Source organism: Lissotriton helveticus, chromosome 1_1, assembly GCF_964261635.1.
Source record: "Lissotriton helveticus chromosome 1_1, aLisHel1.1, whole genome shotgun sequence".
In the NCBI taxonomy this organism is placed as follows: Eukaryota; Metazoa; Chordata; class Amphibia; order Caudata; family Salamandridae; genus Lissotriton; species Lissotriton helveticus.
In genome coordinates, this window is record NC_136057.1 from 598482606 (window position 1) to 598506935 (window position 24330).

A 24330-nucleotide genomic window follows, 5' to 3' on the forward strand; every position below is an offset into this window, starting at 1 on the left:
CAGTGCGCCTAGGCCAAGTGATTTCACTTGTGTGTTCTTTGTTAGTTATACACAATAGGGACATTGTGTAAGCCTACAGAGCACGATTTGTTTATTGGAAATTATAATTTGATTACTCAAATAGATTAGAATATTTAAAAAAAGGTGTGCCCCTCCCTCCAAATAATTCATCCTACAGAATACCTATACCTGTCCTGGCTGTAGAAGGAAAAAGAACAGTCCTACTTCCGCCTTTTGCCGGCAAAAAAGAAAGACGGTTTGTTTCCATTAATCTGATAAAACCACACTATGTGGCCGATTCGCAACAGTAGGCTGCATGGAATCCTGAGTAGCCACAGATCTCCTCTCGCTACTATACAGGAATTTCCGATGGAAAGACTAATAATGTTTCAAGACTCCCCTGCACAGAATGTAGGAGTATCAAATAATGGTGTATAAATTACACCAGTTGAAATTGAACAACCAAATACAACTGAAATACAAATTGCAATTTGGCGCAATAATGACATCTACATTAATGTGACATCACAAGAAACACCTGCCAGTACCACAAACTCTGCAGAGGTTCCAAAGATAGATCGAACTGTGTCTGGCTACTTCATCAACTTCAATGACTTTTCTTTAGATCCAAGTGAACCTGAGCAAATGCCACTCATTTCCAAAAAAGATACATTTCGACAATTCTATCTCTGGCTGAAAAAAACCTTATTTGTGTCCCCTTGGCTACATTTTTGTTTGCATTAGGAATGCTGTTCCTGTTCATTTGGATTGGTATAGTGACTGTCTTTCTCCTACTACTGAATGGACACTACCTCCCACATCGCTCTGCAGTACAACCTGTGAAATTGGTCTGAAACCTAATACATCATCATACCGTGAACAGAAACACCGGTCACTAGTGAACATTACAGCAGTTCCTGTACTGAATGGTATAGTTTGGGATAGGGTTTCATATAATGTATTTGGTGCTACTGAACATTTGAAAATTCCACATGTATTTAAAATGTCATTGAATGATTTCATTACCCCGAGTACACTCTCTGATGATTGGGATATTGAAACTGTAAATACTATGCTCTCAGGCTTAGAACAATCTGCTGCATTTTCTTATAAGGAATTGTATGAAGATAAACCTGACTTTGATCCAATGTATTGTTACCAGCATTACGGTCATTACTTTTTGCACAAAGCTAATGTCCTACGCACTGTTAACACTTACCATCAATGGAACATTGCCAGACACACCGAAAGGTAGTTCTGCTACATTCACACAAAAATGTGCCTACTTTTCAGGGTTCAATACGTCAGACCCAAAGGCATACTACTATAAGCTTGCACAAACTAATGTAACTGCGAAGAAGATTATGCTGACAAACACAAAGCTGATAAATTCAGCAACTTTTATCTCCCAATTGTCTATACAAGGTTTTGACTATTGGAGGGACATGATAGACATAAAATCCATCTGGGAAAGAAAGAGTGGCAGGTTCAGGGAATGGAGGCTTTATTTAGAGCTTGCCTCATACCAATACAGATAATATTCCTGAACAGAATAGTGCAACAGACTACCTGCTACGGGTTTGCGAAAATAAGAGATCTGAAGACACCACATATCCCCTCGCACACACACACTGAAGGTATATCGAATAATGCAATGATAAGTGAGGAGGTATTGGGTACAATGATACAGAATGGTACATACAATTCAGCAGCGCCTAATTGAAAGGGATGGTTGGTTTGGCCGATCAACACAAATAGGTGTCAATCAAGATTCAGGGGTACCCCCAGAGGGATTAGTATCCATAGAACTGACTAAAGCTATGTACACACTGATGACCCAGGGGTAGTGACTTCTTATAATGTTGAGAAGGTATGCCTAGAATGGCAAAAAACCTCAACACTATTACAGGTGAAACAACACTTGTCCCTTCTGTCTGATAACATGGATCTTATTGATTTTTTGCTAGGTCCCAAGAAACCGCGTAAAAAATGTTTCTTATATGCTATCTACAATGAACTGTGGAAAGTCTCCCAACAGGAAGCTGTTGAGAGATTAAGTGAGATTGATGGACTTAACCTAGAAAAGGCCTTGGCTGTGGTAGACAATGGAATGACCACACTTTCTTCATGTATTTATTCACTGAATAACATTGTGTCCTAAACAATTGATATAATGGAACAATATTTGTCTATTCTACAACATGGGCAATCTCAATTGCGCTCCATTATGCTTTTAAGCTGAATGCTACAATCACTACATTCCGGCCACGTGCCATAGTTGTAAATTAACCGCACAAATCTGCTTTCGGCTTATAATCCGACTAAGAGACAATTGACCATTGCACGCAGGAATGCAATTACACTATGCTGCTCTTTGAAAAATTAGAGAATTTACCTTTTACAGTAGCAGAGTCACCGTCTAAGGAATGGTTAATTCATAGCTATATTACACTACCAATCACAACGTTCCAACTCTGCCTTAGATACCTCCAAGTAGGCAGGTAAGAAGCGTTGGATGAAGGGTACATACAGGAAACCTGGGAGTTGCCATACAGATATAGGTGTAGAAATAAGGACACTGCAGTTTTCTTAAGTGGTACAGACTGTGAGAAGGCTTTAAGTGGGTCTTTAGTGTGCAAGGAGGTCTCGCTTCATGGAGCGTGTAATGCTTCAATAGTGAACTTATCTTGCTACTTGAACGGCTCCCTAGCTGCTGTGAGTCATCCGGTTTTCGAGTTACTCTCAAATGGGAGTTATTTAATGCTGAATGACCAAGGCTGTTGTGGTATGGAACCAGGCATAGCATATCTAGTCACAGTAAACTCTATGGTTACTTGTAAGCAAATATTGTTTCCCCCAGCTTGTACAGTTAGGGAGGCACCACTGTGGCGTTCATTGAATATTTACAGTATAAGGTTTGATTCTCTGAGCAGACTGAAAGCCATGTTGTTTCAACAAAATGTGGCCTCAACTTCAGCCCAAGAGACTTTTGATCTCCAGGTTGCAACGTCTTTGACCGAGATACAGGCCCTGGTCCGTATGAACTTTCCGCTCCATTTCGGAGAAATGGTCCAGCGTATCTTTAACATGTCTGCTACGAGGGGGATTTACACCTATTTAAGCAGATTGGATCAGGTCTGTTAACCACTTTTCAGGCCATCTTTGGAGTCATTGCAGCTTTCATACACTACGTACTTGGAAGCGTTTTTGGAGGGCTTCCTTTGGTCCTGCTATCCGTGGAAGATATCCTCATTTTAATCCTGTTGATTCGTAATGGACATCTCAATCCCTCAAGACATGGAGAGAACACTACTGGAGCGATGTTGTGAGCGTATGATGTTCTACCTGGGTACGCCTTGGCTTTGAGAGCTGAGTGAGCATTGATTCCTGTCTTTTAGACCGGTCTCGCTAAACTGTGTCCTGCCTGTTTTCCGCTGCCTCCTCTGCGGATTCGGATGCGTGTTGGACCTGCGTCTGACACTTCCATCGGTTGCACTGCCAGACATAAGAGTGCTCCAGGAGCCCTTGCAGGCCCACGTGAACAATTGTCCACACGTATTCCCATGTTGATGACGGCATTTCTAGAGCCTCGAAAGCTTGCTTCCGCTCCTGTTGGACGGTTACTCGGCATCGGTTCCAGGTGTGCTAATTCTTACCCGGCGGCTGCTGGGGGAACCAGAGATGACCATCTTTGCTCACTCAACATAATATTGGAAGTTCTGGAGGGATTGTCACCTGTGGATACCATGTTTAGCGATGTTGAGTCTTCAGCACAGGATTCATAAACAATCTGGCCTTTCCTGTGCTGGGTAGTATTCAGCATTTTACTTTTTTTTTTTTTTTTTACCAAATTGAAGGTTGAAACAGACTTTTTTTTATTTTTCTCTCCTTCTCTGCTCTAACTGAGCATAATGGCTTTCAAGGTGCTCAGTGTAATAATAACAACATATACAAGTTTAGAGGACCTTTTGAATGCTTTTAGGGAAGATGGATTTTCTTTTATGGACACATTTTACAAGCCTTTTTTAAGGCCTTTAGTATTTTAATTATAAATGATTTTATGCTATTATGACCTTAGCTTTATTATTATCTAGCTGACCTTTTGATGAGGAGTGGGTGTAATGTCCTTAAGGCTAGTCCTGTCCGTTATATCCATTTTTACATACATTGTCCCTACCACACTACAATAATTGCTCTGAAACAGGTGACCTTTTACCTAGTCGCTTGCTCCAATCTCTACAACACCATGCTCTTAGTATTCTATCATAATCCCTGTACCTGACGTACATAAACATGCCCTTAGGCAATGCATAATTATTCTGTATATGGGTGACCACTTTTTTCATCCTTGACGAACAGCCCGCTGTGCACAATCGCATTGTTTTAGAGAACATTCAGGATTGTTTCCAAACATTTATGATTGTTTTAAAACATATCTCTTCTACAAGAAACCCTGGCATGACCACTCTAGAATATAAGGCCCTTATTCCCCCCCTGCAAATTAGAGGAGAATTACTTCTACGCTGTCACAGGGTCCTGCGTTTTGAATCTTCGTTAAGCAGCGGTCTGACATCCCTTGTGGGGTGTCATCCTCTGAGCAGAGACAGGGTCCTTTATTCTCTACCATCAGGTGAGGGGGTTAGTTCTAATGTGTTACAACGCATGCCGTTACCCCGCACTTTTTACTCTGCAAAATCTTTTTCAATGCAGTGCTTTACACCGCAAATCATTACAACGCATTCCCAAAAGTAATGCCTCGGTGGAGTTAGAATAGTAAACTGTGTTGTAATGGAGAATGCATTGTAAAGCCCTGCGTTGAAAAGATTTTGCGGAGTAAAACATGCAGGGTAATGGCACATGTTGTAAAAGCGTGCAGAGTAAGGATTCTTGGCGATATACCTACATATATACCTATTCACATATAAATGCTACACATACACATCCAGGCTAGGTACATTTAGGTAAATAACATAGGGCGCGCATTATAGGATTATGCAAATGCTACTGTTTTATCTGAACAAGGTATGTTCATCTTCTTAGCTCTATGGCAGAAATGTATCTACTGTTTACCATATTAGTACTTGCGATTTCTTTTGTATTCTTCTGTCTCCTGATTGTTGCAGCAAATGTGTTTTACACAAGACTGACTCTGGACCAATAAAAACTTTTTAAAACTGCCTAATTGCCATCCTGCGTATTCTTTTGGGAATATGTAAGCACGAGTGACTGAGTGAAAAGTACTGTACTGTTTTCCACGATCCCTGAAGAATCAGGGTTGTCATGTTCAGTGGTTGCCAAAAACTACCTACACTACCACCTACTACCTGCCACTACCACCCCTGTTGAAGGTACAGGGCACTGTAGAGCTAACTGGTCTAACGGCTGACATATCCTGTGGGGGTGTCTGGAAGCAGTTTGGACACCAAGCACTCAGTTTAGGTCACCCAAAATGCACAGGTCCCGGGGATCCCTAGGAACTACACGACAAGGGAATAAGTCCCCTTGGAAGTTGAGGGTCCTTGGGGACCAGGAACCCTTCCTGTTACCTCCAGTAAGCCCCACAATGGGATTCCTGAGTGGTCATTGGAGGCCCTGCCCCTTTGTTCACTACTCTGCAAACACGCCACCTGGCGCACTACTGGTTGGCGGATTAAGTCACCTTGGCTGGTGAGGGTTCTAGGGGGCTAAGAACCTCTCCTGTAACCTCCTATATGGGGATGTGAGTGGGTGTGTAAGTTATTCTGTGGATGATGTCATCAGTGATGTCACTGACCATGTCATGAGTGATGTAACATGTGAGGTCATAAGCAGTGCATGGGGGGGCATAAGTTATAGTTAGCTCAGGTAACTAAATATAACTGCTGAATTTCTATGGTTTTGTACGAGTGAAATCTAAGCCGAACTATAACATCCCTGTAACTTTTGTTGTTTTGAGTGAATATATATATTCGTGTAGGTCTGTCTATGGATGTTCATGCACCTTGCACTTTGTTAACTATATGCTCTATGACGCATGGCATCGTTTGAAGTCTGATAAAGCAACTTGTTAAAGGACTTCTACGCGCTGTTCTTCTGTTTGTCCTGGTAAAGCAGTGTTGATAACAGGGCTTTTTGCAGAGGCTTTTTGGATAGATATATATATATATGAGAAAGAAGTCGTTACCACCACTTGCTTTCTTCCTGTTGCGCAAAACGACGAAGAGTAGACCCAGAATTTGCTTGTGCAAAACTTTAAAGTAACTTTATTGAGCCCAGAGCGCCCGCCATGACTCGTTTCGCTTCCCTCTGAAGATTGATCACATGACGTGTTACGACAGATCCTGAAGGCTATTTAAAGTGCCAGTGCAAAGAAGGACTAAACAAACTCAGTGCAAAAAATGAGAAGGCAAGAACATAGAAAAAACACTATGCAAACATCGCATGTTCACTCTTTGCAACTCAGTAATGTTATACTTTAAAACATTTCACGCTATGGGGCATATATTGTTAAGAGCCAAGGTTATTCATTTAAAAACCAGTCAATCCTCTGATTACCAAAATTACATACCTTAAAAAATAGTATCAATAAATACAGCCCTCCATTACATAGCATTGTAAAACTGTTACAAAATACATATTATCCATGTTTTGTCCTTTTTGCTGTTAATGCTACAGTTGATGCCTTATGAATCAATAAAGCCCACAGTGGGCCAAATAATGAAAAAGACACTGTCATTCGATTCCATTCCCAACCTATTAAGCAAGCCTTCCTGATTGATCTGATGTGCAAAATACCCTAAATGTGCAAAAACCGTTATAAGTGCAAATATTTGAAATTTTACATAAAATCTATTGTTACACATTGTGAATTCTTAAAACCAGGAGAGACAGAAGCAGCCTTATAACTTCTATGTGGGAATAAACATATTCCCTAGATGGTACATCCTTTAATCCATAACCAGCTCAGTTAAGTCCCTATAATTTAACAATAAAGCAGAATGTTTCTTAAAAACCCGGACAGGCATTTCGAAAAACTAAAAGATTTGATTTAAAGACAAGTATGCAGGTCCTCCCTGTCATTAAACCCATTGGGATTCTTGCTATCAAGCTCCAGTATATATCTAGTTTCGAAGAGACTTAATTTAGCTTCACAATCCCCTCCTCGCTTTGATGGAAGAACTGTGTCTATTACATAATACTGGAGATGAGCTGGGTTACCTGCAAGTTTAATTTCAAAATGCCTGGCAAACGGGTAAGCCTGGTCCCGGCCTGTGATTGCCCTAATGTGCTGGAGTATCCGTTTGTGGGCGGGTAGCTTGGTACTCCCAACATACCTCAACCCACATGGACACTCCAACACATAGACTGCAAAGTCAGTTCTACATGACAGTCTTTTGGCAATCGCAATAGGTTCCGGTTTAAAAGGGCTTGTGTAATGAGTTTTATTATTTCCAAATCGACATGCCTTACATCGGGGAGACTTTCTGAAGCATTTACTTAAAGACATCCACGTACTGGAAACTTGTGTTTCCAGGCTGTTGCTAACTAAAGCTTTAGCCATAGATGGAGACGTTCTAAAAGTGAGTGCCGCTTTACTTGCTACACTCTGACCAATGATGGGATCACTCTTCATCAAATTCCAGTTTTTATAGAAGATCTTTCTAAGTTCCATGTGTTGTCGATTATAAGTAAGGATAACACGAGATGGTATACTGGGTTCTTTGCCATTCTCAAAATTTTGTTTGACTTTGGGAATTAGTGCTTCCTGCCTCGTCATATTCTGTGTACGTCTGATAGCACTATTCAAGATTTGATGAGAATAACCCCCTAGCTTAGAAACTGAGCCGACTGGCCTCCTGGGCCATTGCACATTCGGAATCGGAACTGCAAATCCTTCTGATCCACAACATCTCCCCGTAGTGGATGCCGCGGATCAGATGGTGCGGATGATGACTTGCCGCATGCAGAACAGTGTTTCTGGCCGTTGGTCTCCTATACAGTTTTGTAGCCAAGTTGTTATTTTCTACATATATTTCTACATCCAAAAAACAGATTGAATATTGGATATAAAATTGAGGTCTAGGTTGTTGCTATTTTACTCATCAATAAAAGCCCTGGCACTGATCTCTGAACCCCTCCAAATGAAAAACAGATCATCTATGTATCTCAGGTACAGGAGTATATTGTGTTCTGCAGTTTCTCGGTGTTGCCCAAGGAGGACCTGCTCCTCCCACAGCCCCATGTGCAAGCACGCGTAGCTGGGGGAGAAGCAGGCCCCCATCGCAACTCCCCTGACCTGTTGGTATATTTGGTTATTGAAAATGAAGAAATTCTGCTCTAGACACATCTGTACCATAGATAGTAAGAACAATTGTTACTTACCTGTAAACAGGTGGTTCTCCAGTAGTGGTGTCTTTCATAGATTCACATGCTTGAATATTCCCCGTCGTCGAAGTGGGAGTTTTGATGGGGGGGGTGTTTTTTTTTTTTGACCAACTGCTCCTCAGGTTGAGACTCTTGGTCTCCGCCATCTTCGTCAGTGTCCGAGTCCTGACATTTTATAATCAAGTCAGAGGGGCTATGGGCTGCCCCAAACGTGTCACCTTCATTTTCAGAGTCACTCATGTTCAGAGGTAGTGGCGAACATTGGAGAAGGTGGTTGCGGCTCTGGAGCCGGATCTGTTGGCACGGAGTCTTATTGCGACGATGGGTGGAATCAGCAGAGGATCCTGAAGTCTTCAAAGGCACCAAAGGCAATGAGGAAAATGAAACCGGTGCCACCGTCGACGGCGCCGTCGACGGAACTGATTTTGAAGAACTCCTAGTCGACGGAGCCGCCGACTGAGTCGTCGACGAGCGATCCATCATCGACGGAGTCGTCGACGGAGCAGTCGTCGGCGGTGTAGTCGTCGACGGCACGGGCGTCGACTGTGCAGTCGTCGACGCAGGCTGAACCTCCGTAGATGGAGTCTTTGTCGACGGGGCTTTGGTCGACGGAGTCTTGGTCAACGAGACCTTTCGTCGACGAGGTTTCTTTCTTTTTCGTCGATGAGGTGATGGGAATCGTCGACGGGACAGGTTTGGAAGGCAGAGAAACTCTTGTCGACGTGTATGCTGTCGACGAGACCGTCGTCGACTAAGTGAAAGCTGACGCCGTCGTCAGCAACATCGTCGAGGATGCAGTCAGTGCGGTTCTCGTAGTCGGGACGCTCGTAGACTGTCCCGTCGACGACGGAACTCTGAGAGGCGTGGAAACACCCCGAGAGGCAGAAGAAGACGCCTGAGAGCCAGATCTCGTGGGCGTAGTGGTAGTAGGAGTGGCAGGAGACACCACAGAAGCCAAAGGCAGGCCAGTTTCTTCTTTTTGAGGAAAGGAGATGGAAAGTCCTGAACACTACCACGCTTAGAGGCAGAAGGAGGAACAGATTGAAAACTCTCCGCATCTGACAGGGCAAAATCTTTGTCCTTTAGACGTTGAAGCCAAAGGAGAAGACGGACTTCTCTGTCCTTAAGAGTCTTAGTAGAAAAAGTTCTACAGAACTTGCAACTGCCAGCCTCATGATCTGGGTATAAACAATAAATACACTTCTGGTGCGGGTCCTTTTCAAAAAGGCGAAGCTTCCCACAAGAAGAGCAAGGTCTGAACAAAGACTTCTTACTTGACATGTTGAGAAAAGTCTGGAACTAGAAGTTTTGAGGTGAAAAACTGAGCAGAGCTCAGGGAGACTCCCTTCACACGACGTGCGGTAGAAAATCTGAGGGCTTGAGCTTCTGAGGAGAAGGTTCTAGAGGGTGCTAGCGCCTGATGGGCTGTAATTTGGACTAACATAATGACACTAATGTGTTACAAATAGTTTTTTCTCTTTACCATGCATTCCTATGTAGGAATTGTTTGAGGTTTTCAGTTGTATTTCCTCTCTTTTATTATGTATTATGTTTTCATATATATATATATATATATATATCTTTAGCATTATTGCTATTTTATTTACCGTGGGACTCCCACTTCAACGTCGGGAATAGTCAAGCATGTGAATCTATGAAAGACACCCCTAATACTGGAGAACATTCTGTTACGAGGTGAAAAATTCATTGGACGTCTGTTCAGAAAATGTTCAACTGCTTTTAGTCCATCACAGTGCCTTATTGATGTATAAAGGGCAGATACATCCAAAGTCATTAAAAGCAAATCCGGTCCCCAGACTACTTGGTCAATTTTTCGTAAAAAGTCAGAAGTGTCCTGAACATAAGAATTCAATTCTTTGACCCAGTCCTGTAAAAAATAGTCGATATATTTTGACATATTCTCTGTAGAGCTGTTAATGGCCGAAATAATTGGTCTTCCCGGGGGTCTCTCTATATTTTTGTGCACTTTCGGAATCAAATAGAAAGTGGGGATGACCGGATGTTCCTTCTTCAGGAAGCAAAATTCCTCCTCTGATAACAGTCCCCCACTCCTCCAAGCCTGGAGTTCCGAATATTTATCCATCCATGTAGATTTTATGATTTGGATGTTACTTCTCCTGTAGCAAGATGTATCTCCCAAATGGGACTCCGCCTCCTCCAAATAAAGTTGGCGAGGCCACCCTTGTCAGCTTGTCTGACTATTATGTTGTGGTCAGACTCCAACTTCCCAATTAGCTGTTTGTAGCACCGATTTTGTTGGCTAATTGCGAAACTCCTCTTATTCGTGGCGGTATACAGTTTTTTTTAAGTCCTGAATAACCATATCCTGGTGTACATCCAAATTGTCATGGACCATTATCGGCTGAAAGATTAATTTGGGTTTAAATGGAGTTATGCATTTAAAATCGTCAGCCAATGGTCGCTCAGCCCTATTTGTAAATTCCCCCTGCTCATTCTGTAATGCCCATATTTCTTCAAAGGACTCTCGGTCTCCGGCAGTAAATAATGAGGGACTTGTGATGTTGTCAGGTTGAGTTTTTTTTTTGTGTTGTAGCCGATGGAATTTGCTCAATTTAAATTTTTGTATAAATCTGAAAGTGTCCATTCTCGTATGCGAATAATTTAAGTTGCATGGGGGGCAATAGGATAGACCTAGGCCTAGGACCGCTTCCTCTCCCGTAGTTAACTTGAAATCTGTCAGATTGATCACTGAGTTGGTTTTTTTTGCTGTGCCGGATTCCGACTTTGAAAACGATTCCAATGATCCTGCGTCGCCTTTTTGCCTCTGTTTCTGTTTTGGGTTGCTGCACTTGCGTCGCTTGCTACGCTTGTGGTTTGCTCTTTGCCTTTTTTGACAGGAGGCACTCGTAGTCTTAGTGTATCCCAGCGATCCTGGCTTAAGCAGTTGACTTCCTGTGCCAGCGATAGCTTGGTAAACCCCAAGTTTGGATCTCTGGTGGCATTCCCTTCAGGATCACTTTCCGCAGCTGAACTTAAGTCCGAAGCGGACAATGACATCATAGTAGTCTCACTTGTTTTCCTTAAGGGTGGTCTGTTCACTCTTGCTTTAACTCCGTTATTTCGGTGAGCAAACTTAAAAACCTGCCCATTCTGGTAGTCCGCTCGGTCCCTCTCAAATTTAAAAGCCTCTCTTTATTTCATTAGTTCCTCATCCCTGTGAAGTCTGATCATCATCTCGTCCCTCCTTTTTTTGATTTAGTCACTCAAGCTTGCCAATTTCGATTTCCAAGGCATCTATTTCAATTTGTATTTTGGCGCGATCACTTTTGGCATATTTAACTAAAATAGTCATCAATCTGCTGGAGGATTCAAGATTGGACTCCGCCCATTCGGCCAACATTGCCGGATCTGGATTATTGTAGCTCGGGGCTAATGTAATTCGTAATCCTCTGGGAACCCTTCCAACTTGTAAATAGCGGGACAAGTACCGGTGCTCCCACCACTTAGACTGTTCTGAGCGCATGAGTATTTCTAGCTTCCTGAACAAGTCTCTTGTGGTGGGATTACTGGTAACTGAGCTGGTATGTACTGCAGTCGTCGACCCCCCCGCCGGGGAGTCGGTAAACAATGTATCTGCTGCCTCCTCTCGGCATCGTAACACCTCTGCGGACATTTTTTGCTGTTATATTCTGGCAATGTCTTGTTGCACTTTCAAACCGGTCACTAGAACTTTGCACAATGACCCTTTTAGTGCCGCGCACACTCCCCAATAAAAAATCCGCAAGGATCCTACTTGGGTCAGAATGCCAGCGCAGAACTCACGTCAGCTGACACGGAACATGCTGACTTCCGTGACCAAGTCGATCAATCAGCGGCTTCTAGGGGCTCCTTGCGGCTTGCTCCTTGCCGGAGTAACGTAACTCTGGTTCCGGGTTAACCCGAGCCAGCTGCTTCCTGCCGCGTCGCCCAGAATATATATATATATATATATATATATTTTTTTTTTTAATTGTTTTTCCCCACTGAAAAAAACATAGGTTTTAGGGAAAGTTATAGTTAGTTGGACATTTCACTCGTACAAAACCATAGAAATTCCCCCGTTATAGTTAGTTCAGCTAACTATAAATTGAGCCCCCGTAATGCACTGCTGATGACGCAACATATTACATCACTCATGACATGGTCAGTAACATCACTGATGACATCACTGATGACATCACTGATGACATCATCCAGTGACTGTGTTTCTGTAAAGTTTAAATATGTTTAATATATATTGGGAAAGGCGTATTGAAGAATGAGTGGGTGTATACGTGTCTGAATGGATCATTTAGTAGGTGCGTGACTGACCCTATAAGTGAGTGATTAAACGTATCTTACTGAATGCATGGGTTAGTGCCTAACTGTGTGAATGTCTGTATCCATCTGTCTGTTGGTGTGTAAGAGGCTGCATGGGTTTGCGAATAGCTACATGAGTGTCTAAATGGGTTATTGATTGGTTGTCTGAGTATCTGTATGGGTGCCTGAGTGTTTGTGTGGGTGGGGTGTGTGTGACTCTGTGCATAGATGTGTGAGTGGGTGATTCACTGGGTGCATGGTATCAAGTGTGAATCTGTGATGGACTGTATGGGTGGGTGAGTGTGTGTGTATAGGTGTGCTGGTGAGTGAATGTATATCTCAGTGGTACATGTGTGAGTAACTACATTTGTGAAAGGCAGTATATATGTGTGTTGAAGTAAATAAATGGAAATAAGTGAGAGTGTGTGATTGTGAGACCCGCTGTATGGATTATTTTGTGCTTGTATTAGTGATTGTATAAGAGTGTAAGAATGTGCTAGTATTTGTATGAGTAATTGTGCTGGTGTGTGTATAACTGTATAGGTGAGTAAATGGCAGTGTGATTAATTATTTGCATGACTGACTAGGTGTGTGAGTACCTCTATGGATGAGTGGCGGTGTGTGAGTGTCTATATAGGTGTATGAGAGCATATGATAGTCCTGTACTGAGTGACCATAAGTATGAGTGACTGTACGGCTGAGTGAGTGGATGTGTGTGTAAACCTAAGAATCAGTGACTGGGTATGTAGTTATTGGTGTTGGAGTGTCTATGGTTTTGAGAATGGCAATCTGTAATTTAGAGTGGGTGTATCAAAGGTTATATTAGGGTGTGAGAAGATGCATCAAATTATCACATGGATGATGTCATTAGTGATGTCACTGACCAAGTCATGAGTGATGTAATATGTGATGTCATCAGCAGTGCATTGTGGGGGCGCGAGTTATAGTTAGCTGAACTAACTATAACGGGGGATTTTTTATGGTTTTGTACGAGGTAAATGTCCAACTAACTATAACTTTCCCTAAAACCTATGGTTTTTACAGTGAATTTTGAAGGTTTTTTAAATGCTAATATCTAACTATAACGTGCCTGAAACCTAGGGTTTTTTAAGAGAATTTCAAAAGTTTTTTTTAAATGCTAGTTTCTAAGTATGCCTACAGAGGTAGGACATGTGAAGAAAGAAGAAAAAATACACAGAAAGAAGCAAAAGAAATGCAGAAAGAGGCAACAGAAGTCTACAAAGATGAAGAAAAGTGCAGGATGAAGCAAGACGTGCAGAAAGAACTAACAGAGGAGCAGAAAGAGCCTTGTTGCAAAATCATCCTCTGCCCGCAACTATTTCAGACGGATACTGGTGGTAACTGACTCTGACTAACCAGGCCTAGAGCCAGTGCTATGCTAAAAAGACACTTAGAATACAGTGAAAATACCTACATAGACTAGGGAACACTATGCGTTGGGGTACCCATGTGATTAGCATGACCTCCTCTGTAAGGCCCTAGTACATAACAGGGCATGGGGATTAAAACTACCTCTAAGTCAGAGTTGCAGAAATATGCTACTTTAACTAGTAGTTGTGTTTGCAGAGTGGTGGAGAAAGGGTGCTGGGCGTCCAACCAAGGCTCAGGATCGCTGCGTAGGACTAAAAGGAGGTACCAGGAGGGATTCTTTGCCCCTAAACGCCCTCAGGACTAAATTGGACTTCATCCCCCATCCCGTAGTCTGCCACGAGGCACGTTTGCAGAGTGGTAGAGAAAGGGGGCCATGGCCTCCGAAGACGTCTTAGCAATCCCACTGTGTGGGACTTACTGGAGGAAAAAAGAGGGGTGGTTGGCCCCAAAGGACATCCTTGGGTGCCAACTTTCCAAACCATTACCTCCAGTCAGTCCCACACAGCAGCACTGGTAAGTACTCGTACCAGGCCACGCCCATTTTGCCCACCACTCTACAAACGCTCTCCCTGGCATGCTCTTGGATGGGGATTGAAGTCCCCTTCACTGCTGGTGGTCCTTTAAGGGCCAACTAGCCTACCTTTTACCTTCAGTAAGCCCCACACAGTGGGATTCGTGAGAGGTAGACAAAGGCCATGCCCCCTTTCTCCATAACTCTGCAAACGTGCCCCCTGGCGCATTGTAAGTTGGGATTGAAGAGGAATTAATTCCCCAATTTAAAACGTGCCACAGGGTGTGTGCACACATGTCACCTAAGGCCCCACCTCCTCCCTTCACCACTGTGCAAACTCGGCCTGTGGCGCGTTTTAAGTTGGGAGATTAAGTCCCCTTGAATCCTGAGGGTCCCTGGGGTCCAACTAGCCCACTAGGTACCTCCAGTAAGCGCCACAGAGCTGTGTTGCAGAGATGTGTAAAAAGGGGCGTGGCCTGGACCACCTCTCTGCAACGCAGCAGCGCTTACTGGAGGTACCTGGTGGGCTAGTTGGCCCTCTGGATTGAAAGGGAATTAATTTCCCACCTTTAAATGCACCACAGGGCGTGTTTGCACACATCTCACCTCAGGCCCAGCCCCCTCCCTTCACCACTGTGCAAACGCGCCCCGTGGCACATTTTAAGTTGGGGGATAACATTTTCTTGAATCCTGAGGGTCCCTGGGGTCCAACTAGCCTACAAGGTACCTCCAGTAAGCGCCACAGAGCTGCGTTGCAGAGAGGTGTAAAAAGGGGTGTGGCCTGGACCACCTCTCTGTAACACAGCCCTGTGGCGCATACTGGAGGTACCTGGTGGGCTAGTTGGCCCCCAAAGATCCCCAGTATTGAAGGGGAATTAATTCCCCAACTTAACTAGCGCCAAAGGCCACGCTTGCAGAGTGTTGCTGGGAGGGGGCGGGGCCTCCGGCACAATAGCGTCTTTTTTTTTTAAGAAGGGGGGCTGTGTGGCCCCCCTTCCTTTCCTATTTTATGGGCCCTGGGGACCCCATCCCTCAGGGCCTGACCCCTATTTTTTTTTTTAATGGAAGGGGGCCGCGTGGCCCCCCTCAGGAGGCCATATTCGGCCTGGGGACCCCATCCCCCGTGGCATGGCCAGTGTTTATTTATTTATTTGGAGGGGGGCTGCGTGGCACCCTCCTCAGGCCATTCATGGCTCCGGGGACCCCATCCCCACGGGGACGGCGTTTGCTTGTTTTAAAAAAAAAATTATTATGGGGGAGGCGGGCCGTGTGGTCCCCCTCCCGGGCCACTTCTGGCCCCGGGGACCCCATCCCCCGAGGCCTGGCCACTTCCACCACGGTCCCTTCCGGCTCCCCGCCTCCTGTGGGAGCCGCCACTGCTCTTCCACATGGGGAGCTGCTAACAAGCAGCTCCCCATGTGGAAAAGCAATCTGGTTTCGATTTTGGAAGAGATAGAGGTTTCCTGCTCTCTCTTCCAAAATCTAAATCATAGTTTGCAATGGCAGGGCGGGAGCCGCATGGGTCCCGTCCTGCCATCGCAAACTGTAGTGTCCCGGGGGTGGGTACCCCGGGACACTGCAGGAGCCAGCCCTGGGGGGTGGCGGTCCCCAGGGCCACGAAGATCTCCAAGCGCCCTCCCAACCAATGCACAGCCCCGGAAAGGTGGTGGTCCCTGGGGTTCCGTAACGGACCCCCCAAATTTGCATTATAGTGCCCTGGGGGGGGGTGGCAGTCCCCTGGGTGTTTGGGGGGCTCGAACCCACCCACGCAGGTATATATTTTTTTAAAGAAGCCCCAGGGGGTGGCCATGTGCCTCCCGCAAATAGTTTATCAAAGCCCCAGTGGTGGCGGTCCCCAGGGCTGCGGGGGTCCCCCTGGGCCTCACAATTTTATTTCAGCTTGCCCCCGGGACCTGGCCCACCCGGGGGCTTAATTAAACAAAGCGCTGGAGCCCGCACTTAGTTTTTTTTTATTTTCAGCCGGATTCGTGCACCTCGCGCAAATCCGGCCATTTTATTTCTTTTAAAATGCTTTTTTGGGCCCTGGGGGTCCTTGTAGGACCCCCTGATCAGGCCTAGGGGGGTCAGGGTATTTCTACCCTGCCCCCTATTCATGTTTTTTTCGTTTGTATCCCTGTTTTCTTGTGCCTCGGTTACTGAGGCACAAGATGGCTGCCAACACTTCCTGGTTTGGAGTGTTGATAGTCAATTAGAATCGAGCTTGTGATCAGGAGGGTGTGCGGAACTTTTAATTTTTGATTTTCTCAGCAACTACTGAACGGATTTACACCATTTAAAAAAAGGAATGCTTTCTGTAGCAAGCACTACCTTTTTGCCAAATTTGGTGTAATTCCGTTCAGCAGTTCCAGCTGTAGCTGTGTCTAAAGTTTCCTACGGGAAATGCATTTTTCGACCTCTTTTTTAAAAATTGCTCAGGAACTACTGAACGGATTTACACCATTTAACAAAAAAAGTTCTTTCTGAAACAAGGGCTACCTTTTTGCCAAAATTGGTGTAATTCCGTTCAGCAGTTCGGTTTGTAGCCGTTTCCTATGGGAATTAACATGGAGAAAACACTTTTTGGGACCCCCTTTTTTCTCTGCCCCACTTGCCGAATCACCCCGAAACTTTCAAAATAGGAGCTGACCGGAGCGGCCCGTAAGTTTTGAAAATTTTGTGAAGATTCTTCAATCGGCGCCAAAGTTATTGGGAAAACAAAAAGTTAGTTTCCCATCGAAACTAGGTCCTGGCGACCACCAGTAGATAACATACATACACAAAGGATCAGTTAAAACATAACTGGAAGGCTGAAGTCCTGGATTCCTACAATTGAGGTTAATTTATTTCTAGGTAAAATAGCCTGTACAAGTGATCAAGGTGTTTGCCAAAACACGTTAACCTGCACTTGCTGCTACATGAAAATAAAAAAAGAATTTACGAGTGCCTCCTCTCAGTTATGGATTAACTGATCTCTTGTGGAAGATTGGGTTAGAGGGAGTTCGTCTGTCCCCCATAGGCGTGCACTGATGTTGCCAGATGCTTGCTTTTTTTCAGCCGGTATGAGATACTATACCATGTCAAAAAGTCAGAATTTGAACTTGTGCATGTGTCATAGATTTGATATACAAAATACATAATATATACAAATTTCAAGTAGGAGCACACATGGTTTATGTTGTCTTGGGGCATGCTACTATTACTACTATGAATTTGCGATAATAAGCAGCCTCTTGGGTGAATGGCAAAGTCTACACTGGCAACACTGACCCAAGATGCCAATCCTTAATAATTTGATGTAGACTTTGCCTACCGGTACAAGGAGATGTTCTGCAGACCTATCTACTTACCAGAGCTAGTTAACGATTCAGAATATAAGCCAGTTTTTGGTCAGAATCACCCACTATCATTTATACTTACACAGTAAGGATCTCGAAACCATTGAGCATTGAGATTTGCTGTGCTGTGGTTACTGTCCCATGGTACCTTCCAACACAATTGCCCCACACTCACAGGCAAGATGTTTCTGTCCCATGGTCCTTCCAAAACGACTGTCCCTCCCTTTCAGGTAAGGTGTTACAGGTTGAGTGGTTCCTCAAAACCTGTTGCCCTGCTTTGTGACATCAGAAACTTTTATTTCCTTTAGCGGTCTGTCAGGGGCCTCATGTTTCTAACTCTGTATGACATATATATAACACATAGAGTAGACAATGCAGAGAGGCTGGGCTTTTGGTCCGTCTTCCACAGTCACTGGCTGTTTTTGTGACTCACTTTTTTTAGGCAGCCATAGCATTGCAAGGAAAGTTAGAAGGATTTGCCATTGTTTTTCCCATTGGCTAGCGGGATGAGCAGGGGTTTAGATGACATCACATGGCATCTTGTGATACAGAAAGTACTAACATACCTTAACAATTATTTGTGAGTAGTCACACTTCACATTCCACTGGCTCCAGCTGAAAGCAAAGGATGGTGAAAGAATAGCCAGTTGTTTATATGCTGTCTTTTCCGTTTGTTCATCCTGAAATACAAAGGTATAGTTTAAATGAGTAGTCTTAAATAGTGCCTTGGCATACTTTTCTTAAAATTCTTTACAGTAACAGACCAAATGTAACACAGAACAGATTTTTTCATTAAGCCTGTCTAAATAATCCAAGTGACATTTAGAACACTGAATCATTAGTTTGTGTTAATGTGGAGTTCAGGGTTTTGAAATGTTACATGACCGTGTTGCACCAGCTACAATGGCCACAGGGAGATGTGACATCACTGATGTCAGTGCAACAGGTAAGATATGCATCACAAAGGTAGCATATGAAGAGAGGAATACTTTTCTCTGAAGAATAGCATTATGGTGGTATTTAAATCTTGCTTTGCAAAGAAGCAGAGTCAAGACTGATTGCAAAAAAAGTATTTGGTCCTGATGGTACAATCAGGACCAAGTTAAGTACAACTGAAGAAATGATTGTATTTGAAGTATTTAAACTTTGGGTGATGAAGAACTATGAAAATGGTGCTACACGTGTATAGCTTATATATATATATATATATATATATATATATGACTGCTCCAAAGATTCCGTAGTGTTATGCTACAAGAAACAGCACTCACGGTAGCGAGCTTAAGATTTTATTAAAGCTCACGGTGTTCAGACGCGTTTCGGCATTCGCCTTCCTCGGTGTTAACATGGCGCCGCCGAAACGGCCATTATTTATGTTCAAACATCAACGTTCATGGATGCAGAAAAAGGACACCATTAAACAAATGCGGGCGCCATCTTGGAGTGGAATATTCCATCACTCTACATTTACGTAACAAAATCGTAATGCACACAGGTATCATCAAACTACTGAATGAGTTCATGACCCTCCCGCATTCAATGTATAAATAACATTATTTTATAAAGCCCTGAATGGGCTATTCGCATTTCATCCACATTATCCATGAGTGTAAACAACCCCCACAAAACTCCACATTCCACATTTACCAAAACTCATTCATATAAAACTACAATTCATTTACAGCTTCCTGTTATCCTTAAAATCAAATCAGTTTCAATTAATTGTCCCCCAAATGTACCGCCAATTCCTCATGTGAATTCAGGCCTGCAGGTGTCTTAGTATTCAAATCAATGATATATCTTGACTCTAACCTTCTGAGAGTCGTCAATCTATCACCTCCCCTGGGGTTCTGTGGCACATGGTCTAAGCAAAAATAAGTCAGAAGATTTCTATCCCCATTATGCCAGTCCTTAAAGTGGCGAGCCACTGGATACGTAAGGTCCCCATTACTAATGGCTCTGGCGTGCTCTAAAACCCTGATTTTTGCAGGATGAATGGTACTGCCTACATATTTCAATCCGCATGGACACTGCAAGCAGTATACTGTGTACGGGGTGGTACATGTTAGAAATTTATTAATCATCCTAGGTTTACCCAATCCTGGTACCTGGAATGTCGAAACTTTCTTACTGCCAGCACAGGCCTTACATTTTTTGCAGGGATGAAAACCCTTGATCACATTCTCAAAGTTCTTCAGTTTTCTCTTTTGTACATAACTACTTGTTACGCAATCTCTGACTGATCTTGCTTTGCGGTAAGTTATAAGGGGTCTTTTAGGAATATCTGATCCGATAACCGGATCCATCTGTAGAAGTTTCCAGTGTCTGTTAAATATATTCCTCAATTTGGTTGCTCCTTGTGAGTAGGTGGTGATCATTCTGAAGTTGTTCACTTTCTCTTCCTCACCCACTCCTTTGGTGCTCACCTTCAGGAGATTCTCTCTCGTCACAGTGTCTACTCTGCGTTTGGCACCTTCCAAGACCTGAGTGCTATACCCCATCTCTCGGAATCTAGCCATGCTCTCAGCCGCATATTTCTCATAGTCAATGCTCCTAGTATTGTTTCTCTTAATTCGGAGCAGTTCCCCATATGGGATACTGTTCTTCAATCTAGGAGGGTGTCCGCTCTGAGCATGCAAAATGGAATTGCCCGCAGTGGGTTTCCGATACAATTTAGTGCAAATCTTCTTGTCGACAACTGTGACTACCAAATCTAGAAAATTCACAGATGCCCCACTTATGTCAGCTGTGAATTCCAGATTATTATCATTCTGGTTCAAGGCTCCTATATACTCAAGAGCACTCTCCTTTGTCCCTCTCCATATGACGAAGAGGTCGTCAATATATCTATGCCAGGTGACAATTTTCTCAGTCCAGTGATCTTTATCTGCTGCCCAGGCCACCTGCTCCTCCCACCAGCCCACGAATAAATTAGCGTAGCTGGGGGCGAAGCAGGTTCCCATCGCAGTCCCGGACAGTTGTTTAAAGTGTTGGCTCTCAAATAAAAAGATGTTATTATGTAAACAGAATTCTAAGAATTCTACCAACATGGCATTGTGCTCAGTATACTTGGCTTCTCTATTTCTCAGAAAATACTGTACCGCTTTTACTCCTTGCTGATGTGATATGCAGGTGTACAGACTAGTAATATCCATAGATATCATTACATCTCCTTCCCTCCATACAACATTATCCAATTTGCCCAAAAAGTCCTTAGTATCTTTTGTGTAAGATCTCAATTTCACCACAAAAGTAGACAAGAAGTGGTCAATATATATAGAAACATGTTCGAGCAAACTCCCTTGAGACGAGACAATAGGTCTCCCTGGGGGACACGTAGCATTTTTATGAACTTTTGGGAGATGGTAAAAACAGGGCGTGACAGGGCTAAGCTTTCTCAAATACAAATACTCCTCCGTCTCCAACATTCCCTTCTCATACCATTTCTTAAGCATCATATAGCATTCCCCAATACTGTTCATATAAACATCTCTCTTCACTTTCATATATGAAGTCTCATTATTCAATTGCCTCAGTGCTTCTTTATTATATGCCTCAAGTGTTTGCACGACAACGTTTCCACCTTTGTCTGAAGGTTTTATAATTAACAAAGGGTCATCATTCAAGCTAGCCATTGCCAGATACTGTTCTCTCGTAAAGTTACCATCCTTCTTCAAACGGTCATTGTCATTGCCTCTCATCAATGTCAAGTCTCTTATAACATTGTCTACAAATGTATCAATAATATCATTAGGCATCTGTGGAACAAAGGTAGATACTGGCCTGAATGTAGTAGATGCACTCTTTTGTTCAATTCCTAAGGGATCAGCCGACCCCCCTTGTGACCCCAACTCGATTCTAAGTTCTTCCAAAACCTGAATCGCTGGAAGGTCTCGCTCCAGTAGAACATCCGTTCTCTCCTCTGTTCCTTTTTTTGACAATCCAGTGTCTTTTTTTGGACGCAATTTGAAAAATTTATGCAGCTTTAGCTTTCTGGCAAACTTGAATAAGTCTATCCTCGTCTGTGTGTATTCCAGTTTCCTCTTTGGACAGAACGATAGTCCTAACTGCAACACACTCTCTTCTGTCTTTGTTAATACACGCGGGGTCAGATTGATGATGGTCAAGTTGTCAGGAGTAGCATTGCTTAACGTTTCCTGGTAAACTTCTTCCTGCTTCTGGTAAGCATTGGTGAGCCTATTCCGCTTGCTCCGGCGGCCACCCCTCCTCGTTTTCCTGCATCTTTTTGTCCGGGTTCTGGGGGCTTCCCCCTCGTGTTGTTCTGCCACGACTGCCGGATTACTTGGAACTCGCTTTGAAAAAGCCCCGGTTTGTTCCCCAGGCTCTTGCCTGGTTGGTTATCCTCATCGGAATGTTCTGGTGTCGTTACTTCAGATTCAGATGTCTCCCGTTCCTCAATGGGCTTTTGCGCTGTTTTTTCTTGCAGCATCTTTCTTGGTGTGTCATATTTCTTTGCGAACGTCAGAATTCTACCCGCAGAGTAATCCCGTTCGTCCCTTTCAAATTTTTCTTGCTTACGGGCTCGGATTTTACCTTCGTATGTTTTGAGGCGCTTCTTCATGCCTTCTCTGAGGGTGTCCTGTTTCTCTTTGTCCGCATCTTTCCCAATTTCCAATTCGAGTTCCTCGATATCTTTGCGGACCTTCATATGGTCACTCCAGGCAAAGTCAATAAGAATCTTTAGCATTCCTTCACACGAGAGCGCTGTATGCTCGGACCATTTTTGAAGGAGCAGTGGGTCGGGGTTCTCGTACGCCGGGACCGTATATATTCTCAGGCCCCGGGGGACTCTTTTAACCTCTACATAGTTCTGAAGTGAGGTACCCTCCCACCATTTACGGATTTCCCGTTCGTATAGTCTCTCCAAAGCCACAAATTGTTTGGTCAGGGTTGTGGGTTTCTCATTATTCTCCCGGGGCAGTGCGCCCTCCTTCGGGGTTGGTCTTTTTTTGAAGACTTCTAAGGCCGTTTCTTCGCGGTCCACGTCACAATACATTCCAGTTGTATATTCAAACACCGGAACTCCACATACGTTGTGGAAGTCTCAGCCACCTCGCTCTGTCAGCATTCGGTCGTGTCGGTATCGATGAATAACAAATCCTTTCCAGGACATATGTCTCCTCATCCGGCACTTTACCTCTGCACGGTGCACGGGAAAATTGTATATCGCTCCTGTGTTGTACACCAAACTCCCAGCACTCTCGAGCGGGTGCCCTTTAGCGGGTGGCGCCCCCGCCTCTATGACTGCTCCAAAGATTCCGTAGTGTTATGCTACAAGAAACAGCACTCACGGTAGCGAGCTTAAGATTTTATTAAAGCTCACGGTGTTCAGACGCGTTTCGGCATTCGCCTTCCTCGGTGTTAACATGGCGCCGCCGAAACGGCCATTATTTATGTTCAAACATCAACGTTCATGGATACAGAAAAAGGACACCATTAAACAAATGCGGGCGCCATCTTGGAGTGGAATATTCCATCACTCTACATTTACGTAACAAAATCGTAATGCACACAGGTATCATCAAACTACTGAATGAGTTCATGACCCTCCCGCATTCAATGTATAAATAACATTATTTATAAATATTCCACTCCAAGATGGCGCCCGCATTTGTTTAATGGTTTGAACATAAATAATGGCCGTTTCGGCGGCGCCATGTTAACACCGAGGAAGGCGAATGCCGAAACGCGTCTGAACACCGTGAGCTTTAATAAAATCTTAAGCTCGCTACCGTGAGTGCTGTTTCTTGTAGCATAACACTACGGAATCTTTGGAGCAGTCATAGAGGCGGGGGCGCCACCCGCTAAAGGGCACCCGCTCGAGAGTGCTGGGAGTTTGGTGCACAACACAGGAGCGATATACAATTTTCCCGTGCACCGTGCAGAGGTAAAGTGCCGGATGAGGAGACATATGTCCTGGAAAGGATTTGTTATTCATCGATACCGACACGACCGAAAGCTGACAGAGCGAGGTGGCTGAGACTTCCACAACGTATGTGGAGTTCCGGTGTTTGAATATACAACTGGAATGTATTGTGACGTGGACCGCGAAGAAACGGCCTTAGAAGTCTTCAAAAAAAGACCAACCCCGAAGGAGGGCGCACTACCCCGGGAGAATAATGAGAAACCCACAACCCTGACCAAACAATTTGTGGCTTTGGAGAGACTATACGAACGGGAAATCCGTAAATGGTGGGAGGGTACCTCACTTCAGAACTATGTAGAGGTTAAAAGAGTCCCCCGGGGCCTGAGAATATATACGGTCCCGGCGTACGAGAACCCCGACCCACTGCTCCTTCAAAAATGGTCCGAGCATACAGCGCTCTCGTGTGAAGGAATGCTAAAGATTCTTATTGACTTTGCCTGGAGTGACCATATGAAGGTCCG

The 24330-nt window shown here is 44.0% G+C and overlaps 1 protein-coding gene across 3 annotated transcripts in view; it reads right to left on the reverse strand.

Annotated features, from left to right (window-relative positions):
* The window catches only part of DNAI7 (dynein axonemal intermediate chain 7), a 931046-nt gene that overhangs the window by 61281 nt on the left and 845435 nt on the right, over positions 1-24330 (reverse strand). For all 3 annotated transcript variants that reach the window (XM_078674105.1, XM_078674106.1, XM_078674108.1), the window contains one exon: positions 18489-18602. In XM_078674105.1, the coding sequence (XP_078530231.1) occupies positions 18489-18602 (114 nt within the window). The remainder of the gene's footprint in view (positions 1-18488; positions 18603-24330) is intronic.